General features: G+C 48.5%; 1 protein-coding gene across 5 annotated transcripts in view; it reads right to left on the bottom strand.

Moving 5' to 3' along the window:
- Window positions 1-4784: 4784 nt before the first annotated feature.
- UNC45B (unc-45 myosin chaperone B) overlaps window positions 4785-12884 on the bottom strand; it is a 31273-nt gene continuing 23173 nt past the window's right edge. For all 5 annotated transcript variants that reach the window (XM_067021790.1, XM_059048624.2, XM_067021791.1 and 2 more), the window contains 6 exons: window positions 12641-12707; window positions 11634-11747; window positions 11190-11305; window positions 10256-10373; window positions 7935-8090; window positions 4785-5411 (listed from right to left, as the gene is read on the bottom strand). In XM_067021790.1, the coding sequence (XP_066877891.1) occupies window positions 5151-5411; window positions 7935-8090; window positions 10256-10373; window positions 11190-11305; window positions 11634-11747; window positions 12641-12707 (832 nt within the window). In that variant the 3' untranslated portion in view covers window positions 4785-5150. The remainder of the gene's footprint in view (window positions 5412-7934; window positions 8091-10255; window positions 10374-11189; window positions 11306-11633; window positions 11748-12640; window positions 12708-12884) is intronic.

Below are 12884 nucleotides of genomic sequence, written 5' to 3'. Positions count from 1 at the left end.
AGCCCCACCTCCATCACTCAGATGCCCCCTCCTTTCTGAGTATTCAGTGCTTCTCGGTGCAAGCAAGTGGTGACATTGATCTGGATCCCTCCGGTCGGGTCCCAACCCGTCATCTGCCCGGGTCGCCCCGCCCTTAGAGCCGCCACGCTGGCCTTTCTGGGAAAGTCTCTGCGGAGTCTGGAGCTAGGAAGCGGCCACGCGGGGGGCAGGAGAGGGGCGGGCGGGGCAGCGCCCGACGCACCCCGTCCACATCCTCCTAGATCCGGGGTGGATGAGACTCCGGAGGTCTGGGGAGATGCGAGTCTTTTAGGATCTGCCCTAGGAGGTGGCAGAGCCTCCCTACCAGCTCGCGCGTCCTCCATGCGGGTGTCTTGGTAGAGGCACCAGCGCGCTCCAGCCTCCCGCCCGTGTCTGCTCCTTGTGTCCGGCTGGGGGACGCCACCCGGCCACGTCGCCACGGAGGTGGGGGCACCGAGCGACAACAGCAACTACTTAGCCCGGGGATCCACGCCCAGAAGGACGACAGCGATGGTTCTCGCGGGTGGACCCCTGTGCCTCCCCACGTCCCCGCACCCTCCCACCTCCGGCTCTTGCGCCCACGGGAAGACGCCTCAATCCCTGCGCTGTCCGGGGGGCGGGGTGCTTCCAGCCGGTGGGTGCCTGTTTGATTTGCCAGATGCGCCCAGGTTCCCCGCCGGGAGAAGGAGGTGAGTGTGAGCGATGGGGCGAGAAGGAGGTAGGAAATCGAGCCTCCACTTCTGCAAAAGTACACTTTTCCGCTCTTTTTTTAAAATAAATTTTTTATTTTATTTATTTTTGGCTGCATTTGGTCTTTGTTGCTGCCCAGGGGCTTTCTCTAGTTGCGGCGAGCAGGGACTACTCGTCGTTTCAGGGCGCGGGCTTCTCATTGGGGTGGCTTCTTTTCTTGCGGAGCACGGGCTCTAGACGCACGGGCTTCCTTAGTTGTGGCTCGCGGGTTCTAGAGCGCAGGCTCAGGAGTGGTGCCGCAGGAGCTTAGTTGCTCCCTGGCGTATGGGATTTTCCCGGAATAGGGATCGAACCCGCGTCCGCTGCATCAGCAGGCAGATTCTTAAAGACCACGCCCTTTCCTTCCTTCCTAATTCCTTCCTTCCTAATTCCTTCCTTCCTTCCTTCCTCCCTCCCTCCCTCCCTCCCTCCCTTCCTCCTTTCCTTCCCTCCTTCCTTATTGATGAAATTCTTAAAGCGTACGTGTTGTCTAAGGCAAACTTTCTTAGCTCCCCCAAGGCGCTGGAATTTGACTGCAGATGGTGACGAGTGCAGGTGTTTTTGCGGTTCAGAGGAAACAAAATCAAGCACTATTTTCTGGGCGTTGGCGATGTGCCAGACTCACGCGCCACGGCCCGGCCCAGACACTCGAACAGGCCCAAGAAGGCGAAGGGTGAGGGAAGCAGGCTGCAAAGAGAGGTAATGGGGGGACTTCCTTGGCGGTCCAGTCGTTAAGACTCTGCTCTTCCAATGCAGGGGACGAGGATTCCATCCCTGCTTTGGGGAACTAAGAGAGATGTAATGGGAGCCCGCACTTCCTGGGAGAGTAAGCAGCACCGTGGGGGCTCCTGGGTGGTTTAGTACAATACCAGCTCCAACCTGGCCTCTCACCTGGCGCCCTGCGGCCACTCCGCCTTGGAATCTCGGAGAACAGATGTTATTGCTTTTCACCACTGCCAGCTCGCCGGCCAAGAACCCTTGTTTCCAAACACGCTGAGGCCAGGTGTCCGCCATTCCTTGGGTGAATTTGCAAATGTTAACTGGCTTACTCACCAGTCCCCTGTTCCCCTAAGTGACCTGTTGAAGTAAAGATCCATCAGTTGGGACAGGGAATATTAATAAGATGAAAGGAAGGGAACTGATTGAGTATTCATATGCTACGAACCAGGTGCTTAAGATCTATTCTTTTATGTAATCCTCACACTTTTTTTTTTTGCGGTATGCGGGCCTCTCACTGTTGTGGCCTCACCCGTTGCGGGGCGCAGGCTCAGAGGCCGTGGCTCACGGGCCCAGCTGCTCCGCGGCATGTGGAATCTTCCCGGACCGGGGCACGAACCCGTGTCCCCTGCATCGGCAGGCGGACTCTCAACCACTGCGCCACCAGGGAAGCCCAATCCTCACACTCTTGAGAGAAAAATATTTACTTTGTAAATTGTCTTTAAAAATGAAACAACATACAGAAAAGTGCATAAATCATAAGTTTGATGAAAGTGAACACATCCAGACCAAAAATCAGATGCTCTCTTATGGTCCCTCCTCATCACTATCCACTCCTTTCTCCCTAAAAGTACTGTAAACAGTGTCCTGACTTTGAATACCATAGGCTAGTTTGCCTGGTTTTGAACCTATACAAATGGAATCATTCACTATACAGTACATGGTGTTAGGTGCAGCTTCTTTCACTGAATGTTATGTAAGTTACCTCCATATTGTTGTATGTAGCAGTAGTTTGTTCACTTTCATTGGTGTATCATCTTCTCCTGTATGAGGATGGAAGAATTTATCCTTTTCTATGGACATTGGAGTTATTTGCACTTGAGAGCTGTGATTGAAAATGTTTTCTTTCATTGTATAGTACATGGGTTTTGGCGTACATAAGTATGTATTTCTGTTGACTCTGTACCTAGGAGTTGCTGGCTATTTTAGTGGGTACTGCTTATCACTTTTAGGGATACTGCCAAATACATTTTCTTAGGTGGTTGTAGTAATTTACATTCCCACCTGCAATGTATAAGAGTTCCAGTTATTCCACATTCTCACCAACATTTGATTTTTGTCAGTGTTTTTAATATTTAGCCATTCTAATGTCTATAGTGGCATCTCATAATACTTTAATTTTCCATTTTCCTGATGACTAGTGAGGTTGAGCATCTTTTCATATACTTATTGGCCTCTCTTATGACATACCTGTTCAAGTAGTTTGCTCAAGTATTCTGGATTATTTGCATTTTCATATACACTTTAGAAATAATTATCAGTCTGTCCCCCAAAAGGCTCAGGTTTGATGAGCATTTCATGGAACCTGTATGGCAGTTTGGAGAGAATGTACATCCCCAATTTAATGTTGAGTCATCCAATCCATGACATGGTAATATCTCTCATTTATGTAGGTTTTCTTTTATTTCTCTCGATAATATTTTATAGTTTTCTACGTAGAATCCTTCAACATCTTTCACATGATTTGTCCCTAAGTATTTGATGTAGTTTTTGTTATTGTAAATGGCAGCATCTTTTACATTTTAATTTCCTAATTGTTACAGGTATACAGAAATAAAATTAACTTTTGTAAATTGACCTTGTATCTAAATTCACTTATTATTTCTAAGAGTTTATCTGTAAATTTTTTCTGTACACATGTACATGTATACATGTACAGTACTGTTGTGTGAATAATTTGAAAGTTTTATTTCTTTTCAATCTTTCTGCTTTTCATTTCCTTTTCTTGCCTTATTGTACTAGCTTGAACCTCTAGTACAAAGCCAAATAGAATTGGTAATAGCAAGTATTATTTTATGGTTTTTTTTTTTTTTTGGCTGTGCTGGGTCTTTGTTGCTGCACGCAGGCTTTCTCTAGTTGCAGCGAGTAGGGGCTACTCTTCGTTGTGGTGCACGGGCTTCTCATTGTGGTGGCTTCTCTTGTTGTGGAGCATGGACTCTAGGCATGTGGGCTTCAGTAGTTGTGGCTCGTGGGCTCTAGAGCACAGGCTCAGTTGTTGTAGCACACAGGCTTAGTTGCTCCATGGTATGTGGGATCTTCCCAGACCAGGGATTGAACCTGTGTCCCCTGCGTTGGCAGGAGGATTCTTAACCACTGCGCCACCAGGGACGTCCCGTGTCTCATTCTTAATCTCAGGGGGATCATTAAATATGATTTAGGCTGTAGCCTTTATGTAGATAATCTTTATCAGACTAATGAAGTCTCCTAATTTTAGTTTACTGGAATTTTTTATCATGAGTTGTTTAATTTTATCAAATGTTTTCCCTGCATCTATTGAAAAAATCATATTATTTTTCTTCTTCATGCTGTTAATGTGATATATGGAAATGTGATACAAGCTACACATATCAGAGTTATCTCTGGGAATTTTGATGGGTTATTAAGAATGGTCCTCTCTCGTCTCTTCTGTTATTATGAGCTATAACAACTATGTGGGAATTCCCTGGCAGTCCAGTGGTTAGGGCACCTTACTTTCACTGCTGAGGGCCAGGGTTCAATCCCTGGTCGGGGAACTAAGATCCCACAAACCACGGGGCAAAAAAACAAACAAACGGGGAAGTCTGGAGCTTCTGGGCACTATCTTTCCCACCACATGAAAAGAGCGTGCCAGAAATTAAGCCCAACCCACAGGAAATTAAAACCAAGATATGACACAGGGGATGACAGAGAGATAGAAGCCCTCACACAGAAAAGAATATCGATGACAACATTTGAGCCCTGGTTCTAACAATGTCAGACCTTTCCCTGCATTGACAAGATATATGAACCAATGAATTTTTAAATTTTTTTTGCTTAAAGTACTATGAGTCGATCTTATTTATATTCATCACATCCATCTTGCTTAGAAGATTTACCCAAGCAAATTGCAAAAATCATGTCATACTCTTGAACATAAACTGTACTTCCATCATAGTTGAGTGATGGGAATGGACATGGGGCTGGGACAGGGCACTACAGCTGAAACATGCAGTTCTAGGCAGCCTTATTCAAACAGCATGGGAGAGAGGATATAAAAACCAGCACAGATCAGCATCCAGATATACCAGCACTAACGTTTATATTCACACACCTGTTAGTTCCTACTTTACCACACAATCCATTTTCCAAAATATAAAGAACTTCAGCCCATTATCCTGGCCTTTGAAATGGGTGCAGAGAGAATTATCCAACCTGTCTTCCTAATCACAGATGAAAATTATTCTAGGAATTTTGGGAACATGACAGATATAAGGAACAAGAGAGCTAATGAAACATGCAAACTTTCCTAGAGCAAAGGGGGAGATTGACAACTTAGGGGACAAACAAGTCCTGTCGCTGCTATGATCCCTAGCTGAACTGACACCCCAGGAGTTCTTAGCTCAGAACTCTGCACAGAACAGGAGCAGCCCCAGCATCCCTCTGGGCGCCTAAGACACTGGTTTAATGAAGCCATAATCCATGCATTTGATGAGACATTCCCGAGCTGTCTGAACCACTGCTGCCCTCTTCTCGTCCGGCTCTTGTTTGCCCACCACAGTCAGGATCTCCAGCAACTCACTCTCCACCAGCTTCTTGGCCAGCTCAGCATCAGCCGCCAGCAGGTTGTAGGCAATGACCAGGCCCCGGTGTTGAACTGACAGCCGGTCATGCAAGCAAAGCCGCTGTAGGATCTCCAACCACTGAGTTGTCTGAAGGTGGGGAGGAGGATAAGGAAGGATTGGAGGAATCAGTGGGGGGACGGAGAAAGGAGATTTTGGACAAGATAAACAGAAGGCCTTGGCCAGGCCCAGATCCTCAGCTCTGAAAGGACAAGCATGCATCTGGTTATCTATATGGGACTCAGCATATGCCCACTTGAGCCCCTTGGGACTAGCTGGGTGATGCCCATCTCCTTACCAGGACCAGGGCAGGAATTGAAGAACTAGAAGGAACTTGAAATAATCCAATCCTTTTCATTTTATAAGTGGAGGAATTGGGGTTCAGGGAGAGGAAGTAACTTAGCTATAGTCACACATATGGAAATAGTAGAGAATAAACATCCACACATCCATTTAATTTTTAAGCATCCTGAGAAGCAAAGGGACAGGCCCACTGCATGCCTGAGTGGAATGGGAATGGAGGGTGTTCAGAAAGGAGGAGTCTAACCCTGGACACATGCACAACACCTGCTTCTGCCAACCCAGGTGCCCTTAGAGACATGCCCTAGGCATGCACTCCACCAGCCCTGACTTCAACTGGAATTAACACTGGAGTCTGGAGTGTATCCTCTCCTCCACCCCTCCTCCATCTCTCTCCTCCATTCCCAGTTGTGAAGCAGCCCAGCTACTGTACATGGGGGAGACAGGACTCTAGACCACTCTGATCACCCCCAGGAGACAGAAATGGAGCTGAGAATAGAACCAGGAGGCTTGACACCTACAACATTCAACAGACACAGAATAGAATAGTTATCAGTATGGGTTTTGGAGTCAGAGAGACTAGTGTTCAGGTCCCAACTCAGCCACTTAACCAGCTGTATGACCTTAGCTAAATTATTTAACCTCTCCAAGCTTCAGGAGCCTCATCTGTTACCTTACCTCATAATATTGTGATGATCTAATGATATGACACATGAAAAGAGCTTAGCATGATGGCTAGAGCATAGTAAGAGCCCATCAAGTAGAAGTGGACAGGAATGATGATTTTAGGAACTAATCCAACAATTTCCCCTTTGCCTCCTCAGACCTATTACCCTCCACTAGTTAGCACAGATAACCTTTCTACATACACCGCTATCAGATGGGGACACAGATACAGAGAGGAAGAAAAGGCAAATTATTGCTTCTGAGCCTCTAAGCAGACTTTTGCAAACTCTGCACTGTATCCTGCCACCAGGAAAGGAAAGGAAAGTTCAGCTAGCTGTGGTAGGTAGGGTTCAGGGAGAGATTTTATGCTGATGCGTAATTGATCATGGGTCTAGTGCCTGCCACTCCCTGGGACAGGAATGCAGCCAGGATTTCTGAGCCCCTTGGGAAGATGGAAGAAGTGGCCACGAGTGGGTTGCAATCCTTAAGGATCCCAGTCCCCTCCTATCTAACTGGCTCTGTGGTGTTGGGCTATTACTTTTCTGAGCTCGGTTTCACCATCAGTAAGCGAGGCTAATAACCATGCCCACTGCACAGGGTTGTTGGCAGGACGGAATGACATAATAGGTGCAAAGCACTTAGAGCAGCTCCTGGAGCACAGTAAGTGGAGGAGTCACAGAGCACCCTGCGGGGCCTGGTGACAGGATTGTGTGACCAGTAACTTCAGCAGAAGCTGCTCTAGGTCAGCAGCCTGTGGTCCCCAGGCTGGAAGCACCCCACCTCCGATCTACTCAGTCAGAATATCTGGGGAAAGTGTTTTAACCAGCCCTCCGTGTGACTCTTACACACCTTATAATTTTGAAAAACTAGCCTTAGGGAAAGTGATGAAGGCCAGGGACCAAGCAGGATGAGCTACATCTAGGAGAGAGACCCCTCCCCTGGTGCCAGGACAGCATAAGCCCCCATGGAATGTAGAGAACACACACACACACACACACACACACACACACACACACACACACACACACACACACACACACACACACACCTGCCTTAAGCTGGCAATCTAAAAGAGCCTGCCTGTAAAGCAGACTTGCTTTAATATATTTGAATTGAGATGTTTACATTTTGTTTGAGATGTTTACATTTTTCACCATCAGTGAATATGGTGCCCACAAACTAAGTTCAGTTTGGTGAAATAAGGAAAGTTTCATTTTGCATCCCCTTGTTTGTGGCTGGCTATGTCAATATCACTCTCATTACACCTGCTGAGATGGCCACGGTCCCACAAAGGGTCTGGTCATCACGTGAATTTAAGAGAATCTGCTGCCTCTTCGCCAAACTGTGGATGGTAACCCAACCACGTCCATTCTTCTCTTGGGGAGCTCAGGGGCTCCACAGCAGTAGTTAGTGCTATTGTTATTATTGTCATTATTCTTAAGTAATGACTCGTAAGCACCACCAAAGTGAGTTAGCACACTTAGGGAGCCCAAATAATGAGTGTAAGGGGTCAAAGCATGTAGATGATTCTCCTCTCTTTAGGTGGTAGGAACAGATACAGGGTCTGGCCTCCCCCCAGAGGATCATACAGGGCAGTGTGGTCTGGGGGTGGGGGGATTCCCCAGAGTCCCTAGGGCCCACTCTCACCACTTGAGTCATCTTGAAGCACAGCTTCTTATGTGCTGCTGTCAGCATGGCCAGGGCCCCTGCGGCCGCATTCTGCACCTTCTCATCATCCTCCCCGCAGAGCAGCACCACCAGCTTCAGCCGGTCATTCCCATCAGCCAGGAACCTCTCCTGTACCTATGGGAGGCGGGTACATGGCTCAGAGAAAAATGCCACCACCTGCCCAGCCTGGAGAGGGAAAGATGCATCTGGAGCCATATTCTCTGACCCAAGATCCCTCAGAGCTTTTCTTTGAGCAGCTCACCCATGACACCTCCTCCTCCAGGAAGTCTTCTCTGACTAGCTAGATGAAAGTACTACAGACTCCTCCAGCTAAAAGGTTAAAGAGAATAAGGGGTTCCTTGTACAGCATTCACTGTCACCTCTGTCTGCATTCAGCTCTCCACCCCTGGGGAAAGGGCAGGCACAGACTCCTGAAGGGTAGATGTTGCCTGAAGAGCCATGTTTCTCTTCCCTTTGGGGAAGACTGGACTGTTTCTCTCACAACAGATGGACCTTCAGGGTCTGCCATTAAATGACTTTGCAGTCCCTGAAGGCACAGAGGCTTGGCAAGAGCAGCAGACAGTTGGGTAGTTTACATGGTACTCAAGAGCTGCTGTACCATTCACCAGGTGAGGCATGAGGCTTCCCAAGCACCCAAAAGCCAGGAGAAGAGCCTCCCGGGCCCCAGGGCCCTGACATGTCTGAAAGCACACTGACCCCCACCCCATCCCTCTGCTCTATAGTAAAATCTGGTTGGTTAAATTTAAGGACATTTTGTTGGGTGAGGTGTCCTAGAAGGGGAATGCCAAGAGGGGTCAAAGGTCACAGCTGCCCAGGTTATAAACCTCTACCTACAACTCCCTCAAGCTGGAGCAGTGGCCCTCAGAGGTAAGAGTATAGTGATAGCACAGTCCCTTCATGGGGCACAGGTGTGACTGGAAAGCAGCTGCCCCAAACGGACTGCATTCCCCATCTCTTGCACTAAATATGGACATGACCTCATTCTCATTACAGAACATGAATGGATGTAATGTGTGTCACTTCCAGGCCACCATGGTGGAGCACTACAGGGGTCTCTCCTGTGGTCTGTCTCCCCATTCCCCATCTGAATGGAGACCACTCTTAAGGTGGCAGAGGGAGAGGCAGTTCTTTTTTTGGAGGCGGGGGGTATAGTTAATGATTGAAGATGCCTGCATCCCTAAGTCGTTGCTTGGAAGCGAGCCACCTGATCCCGATGTGAGCAAGAAATGATGTGAGCGAGAAATGAACTTCTTTCCTGTTGGGACCACTGTTCATTTTGATTCGGGTTGTTGTGGCAGCCGGGGCTCCCCGCTGGGGAGGCTGCCCCCGATCCCATCACTCTCCCCTCCTCTGTCTTTAGATACACTCTCTTCTCCCACGTGGCTGCCAGGCCCCCAGCCCAGCCTCAGGCCAGCTCCCTGGTGGACTGTGGTAGCTTTATTTCTTTTGACTTTAAAAGGCTTTCATGGATCAGGTTTTCCTCCAGTAACAGTGAGAACATCCAAGACTTGAGTTAAGAACTGAGGGGCAACAGAGTGGGTCTCACACTCGGCCACTAGCCCTGGTTGTCATGTTAACAAAGGGCCTCAGATTTCAACCCTGTTGTTACCTCTGATGAGGTTCTACCTACAGGCACAGCAGTGCTCTGCCAGGATGGAAAGAAGGAGACATTCATTCATCATATGGTGATAATTTATCCCAGTAGCAGACCATGAAGCCATTGACGTGCTCTGAATTCATTTCATTTTTACAAATCCTATAATTATTCTGTGACGAACACAGTTACAGTGCATTGCAGTTTCTATGGAAACAGTGATCGTTCCTTAAATGTTAACATTTAACATATTCTATAATCGTTTGTAACTGTTTTTGCATTTCTTCATTTTTTTATATATGTGGAGCTTCCACAGGTGCAAGTGGTCTAGCCTCTCTTGATGTCTAAGAGGCCCTGGCCTCATATATTTTTTGCTATGAGATTATTTAGTAAATAACTTGGGGAAATGGGACTTCTACACCATCCAGCCCAAGCTTTGGGGTCAAAGCCACAGCTAGGGATGATATTACTTTGTGTATTTTCCTTTGTCTCCTTTGTGCATTATATTCCTCTCGGGGTCCCTATAGGGAGGGAGGCTCTCCTCTAGGAAAGATTCAGGGATTCCTGGGTTCTTTGACAAAATGTTGCCTTAATAACCTCCGTAACAGCCCCCAATCTAGCGCCAGGCCCTGACCTGTGGCCCGACTCTCCATGCCTTGACCACTCCCATCCTGAGCCCCCTCACCTCCTTGTTCACCACCATGTTGCACATGCACTCTGTGGCTGCCTGCCGCAGCTGGTCATGGTTCTCAAACATGTAGTTCTCAATATCTGGCAAGGCCCTCTCCTTAAAGATCTTCTGCCTAGGGTGTGAGGGGTGGAAGAAGAGAGGCTGCTGAGTCCTCTGTAATGAGCATTTGGGGTTTTGGCCACCCAAGGGCCATTCCACATCCTCAGCCAGCATGGTTTAGATGGCAGTAATCCCACCCCCAGCTCCAGGAGGGGCGTCCAATGACATAGCACAGCATCCTGGCCATAGCAACAGGGTCTGGGATGAACATGTCACCCAGCTGGAGATTCTTTTGTATTATTGCTGGGGAATGTCTTTCTCTCTCCTGCTGGAGATGAAGCCAAGAAGATGTGAAGTCTGCAGCAACCCTCATGTGATCATGAGAGAGGGTAAGAGCCTGTCTGAAAATTAACACAATACAGACAGAAGACGTGGAGAGGTGTAGGACCTAGGACAGCTTTGTAACCCCTGCATCAAGCCACACCTGAATCTGGTTTATCCCAGATGAGTGAATTTAATGACCGGAGTCATTAAATTCCCTTTGTGCTTAAACCAATTGGAGTTGAGCTTTCTGCCACTTGCAATCAAAAGAATTTCAACCCAATCCCACCATCCCCCTGCTTCCGGGGATGCGTGGGGACATTTATCCCCATGCATCCACCTGATATCTTTTCTACTACTTCAGAAGGAAATGCCTTTCCAGTCTCCTTTGGCTTTGCACGTTCACTGTGGTCCTTCCAAGTGCTAGCTCAGATCCCTTCCACGGTTGTTTCTACCCACTGCCTTCGAGCCTGTCCTCAGAGAAGAGCACACACGGTACCTGTGACATTTCCACCAACACTTCATGGGACACCTCTCTCCACCCCTGCTCCCTCTACGCCCCACTCACCGGAGTTTGTCACTCCGCTCAGACAGGTTGGTGAGGCCTAGGAGAGCCTCGTAGTTCTGGAGCCCATCCCTCTGTGTGTCGAGGAGACTCACAAGGGGCCGCACCACCTCGTACACCTGTTGGGGGAGGCGTCAAGGAGTGGTCAGGTGGAGACCATGTCCCCCCGGTCATGTACGCACGTGCCCACCCATTGTCTGATTCAATCTTCACAATGATCCTGAGGGGCGGGATTATTTCCTTTACTTCGCAGATAACTGAGTTTCCAAGGGGACGGCCTTGTTCGTCAGAGGTAGAGCCAGGCCTGGGATCCACGCACCTCCAATTCATGGCCCTCTTTGTGACAGCACCACGCCCCCTCCCAGGCCAGGGGTAGGGTGACAAGGGGAAAGGCCCCTGGGAGCAGACTCCTCCCATCACTACCACCCTACCACCCCCATCACCCACCCGCTCCCCAGGGAAGGCAATGTCCGGATTGGAGACTGCAGCGATCTTCGCTAGAGCATGGGCTGCCTTCACCTTGCCCACGTCTGTGCCCTCCAAAGCCAGGGGAATCAGGGCCTGCAAGAAAGGGCACAGTCAGTCCTCGGTCACAAATATACAGAGGCCTCTCTCCCCAGCGTCCCTCTCCAACTGCTGTCTGTTCCATCAGAAGTTCAGGAAGACTCTGTAATAGAGTCAACTCTTGAGCATCATGGAAAACAGTTAAATTCTTAATCACGGATTCACTCCCCTTGGTTCCCAGCACACGTGGAGATCTTCGCTCGCCCTCTTCCCCACCCATCCATACGTTCATGTGGCTTTTGGAAAAATAAAAATAAATCATTTTTTACTTTCTGACTAAGTCAAACCTAATCATAATAGCGGCCATTCACTGAGCACCTCCTATGAGCCAACACTTAAGTGTATTTTCTCTAATCCTTGTGACATTCTGCAAAGTGAGTGTGTGATGTTCTCCCTTATTTTACAGATGAGGAAACTGTGGCTCAGGGAGATTAATTTGCCCGAAGTTGCGCAGCTAAAAAGGGGACAAGCAAGGACTCTATGACAAGCCTTCTATAACAAAGCCCACGGTCTCTATCTGCACCAGGGTTCCTTCCAGTAACAAGGAGGATAAATGGGATTCCACAGTAAATCCCATGACACTTCATAGACTTAGGCACCGACAGCACAGATACCTTAATGACTGTATTCCAGAGGTCGGGTTGGGGCAGGGGATGCATTATTCTTGGGCCAGGCAAAGAACGTGCACACACACACACACACACACACACAAAGAGACACACACATACACAAATGAAGAGACACATACATACACACAGAGACACACACAGAGACACATACACACAGAGAGAGACACACTCATGCAGACATACACACACATACACAAGTGTGCTTCTCCCCAGTGAAGCACCTTCTAGGATGGCAAGGACCCCTTAGCCCACCCAATGTACCTTGCCACCACCTTGAGCCACAATGGTACCTCGGTCCTTTGGGTTGTCACACAGTGCCAGGAATACCCTGGAGAGCAAGCATAAAGGACATGCAGTGCATGAGCACACTCTTCCCAGGCATCAGCAGGCCCAGTGAAACTCTGGGAAGTGCTACTAGTGAGCACGTGCCCCAGAACTAACCTTGGGAAGATACTGCCATGGACATAAGTGGCTGGGGAGGAAGTGAGGCCAGATGTAGCTGCAA

This window comes from Kogia breviceps, chromosome 19 (genome assembly GCF_026419965.1).
Source record: "Kogia breviceps isolate mKogBre1 chromosome 19, mKogBre1 haplotype 1, whole genome shotgun sequence".
NCBI lineage: Eukaryota > Metazoa > Chordata > Mammalia > Artiodactyla > Physeteridae > Kogia > Kogia breviceps.
The sequence above is the reverse complement of the archived record's forward strand: the minus strand, read 5'-3'. Positions and strand labels throughout refer to the sequence as shown.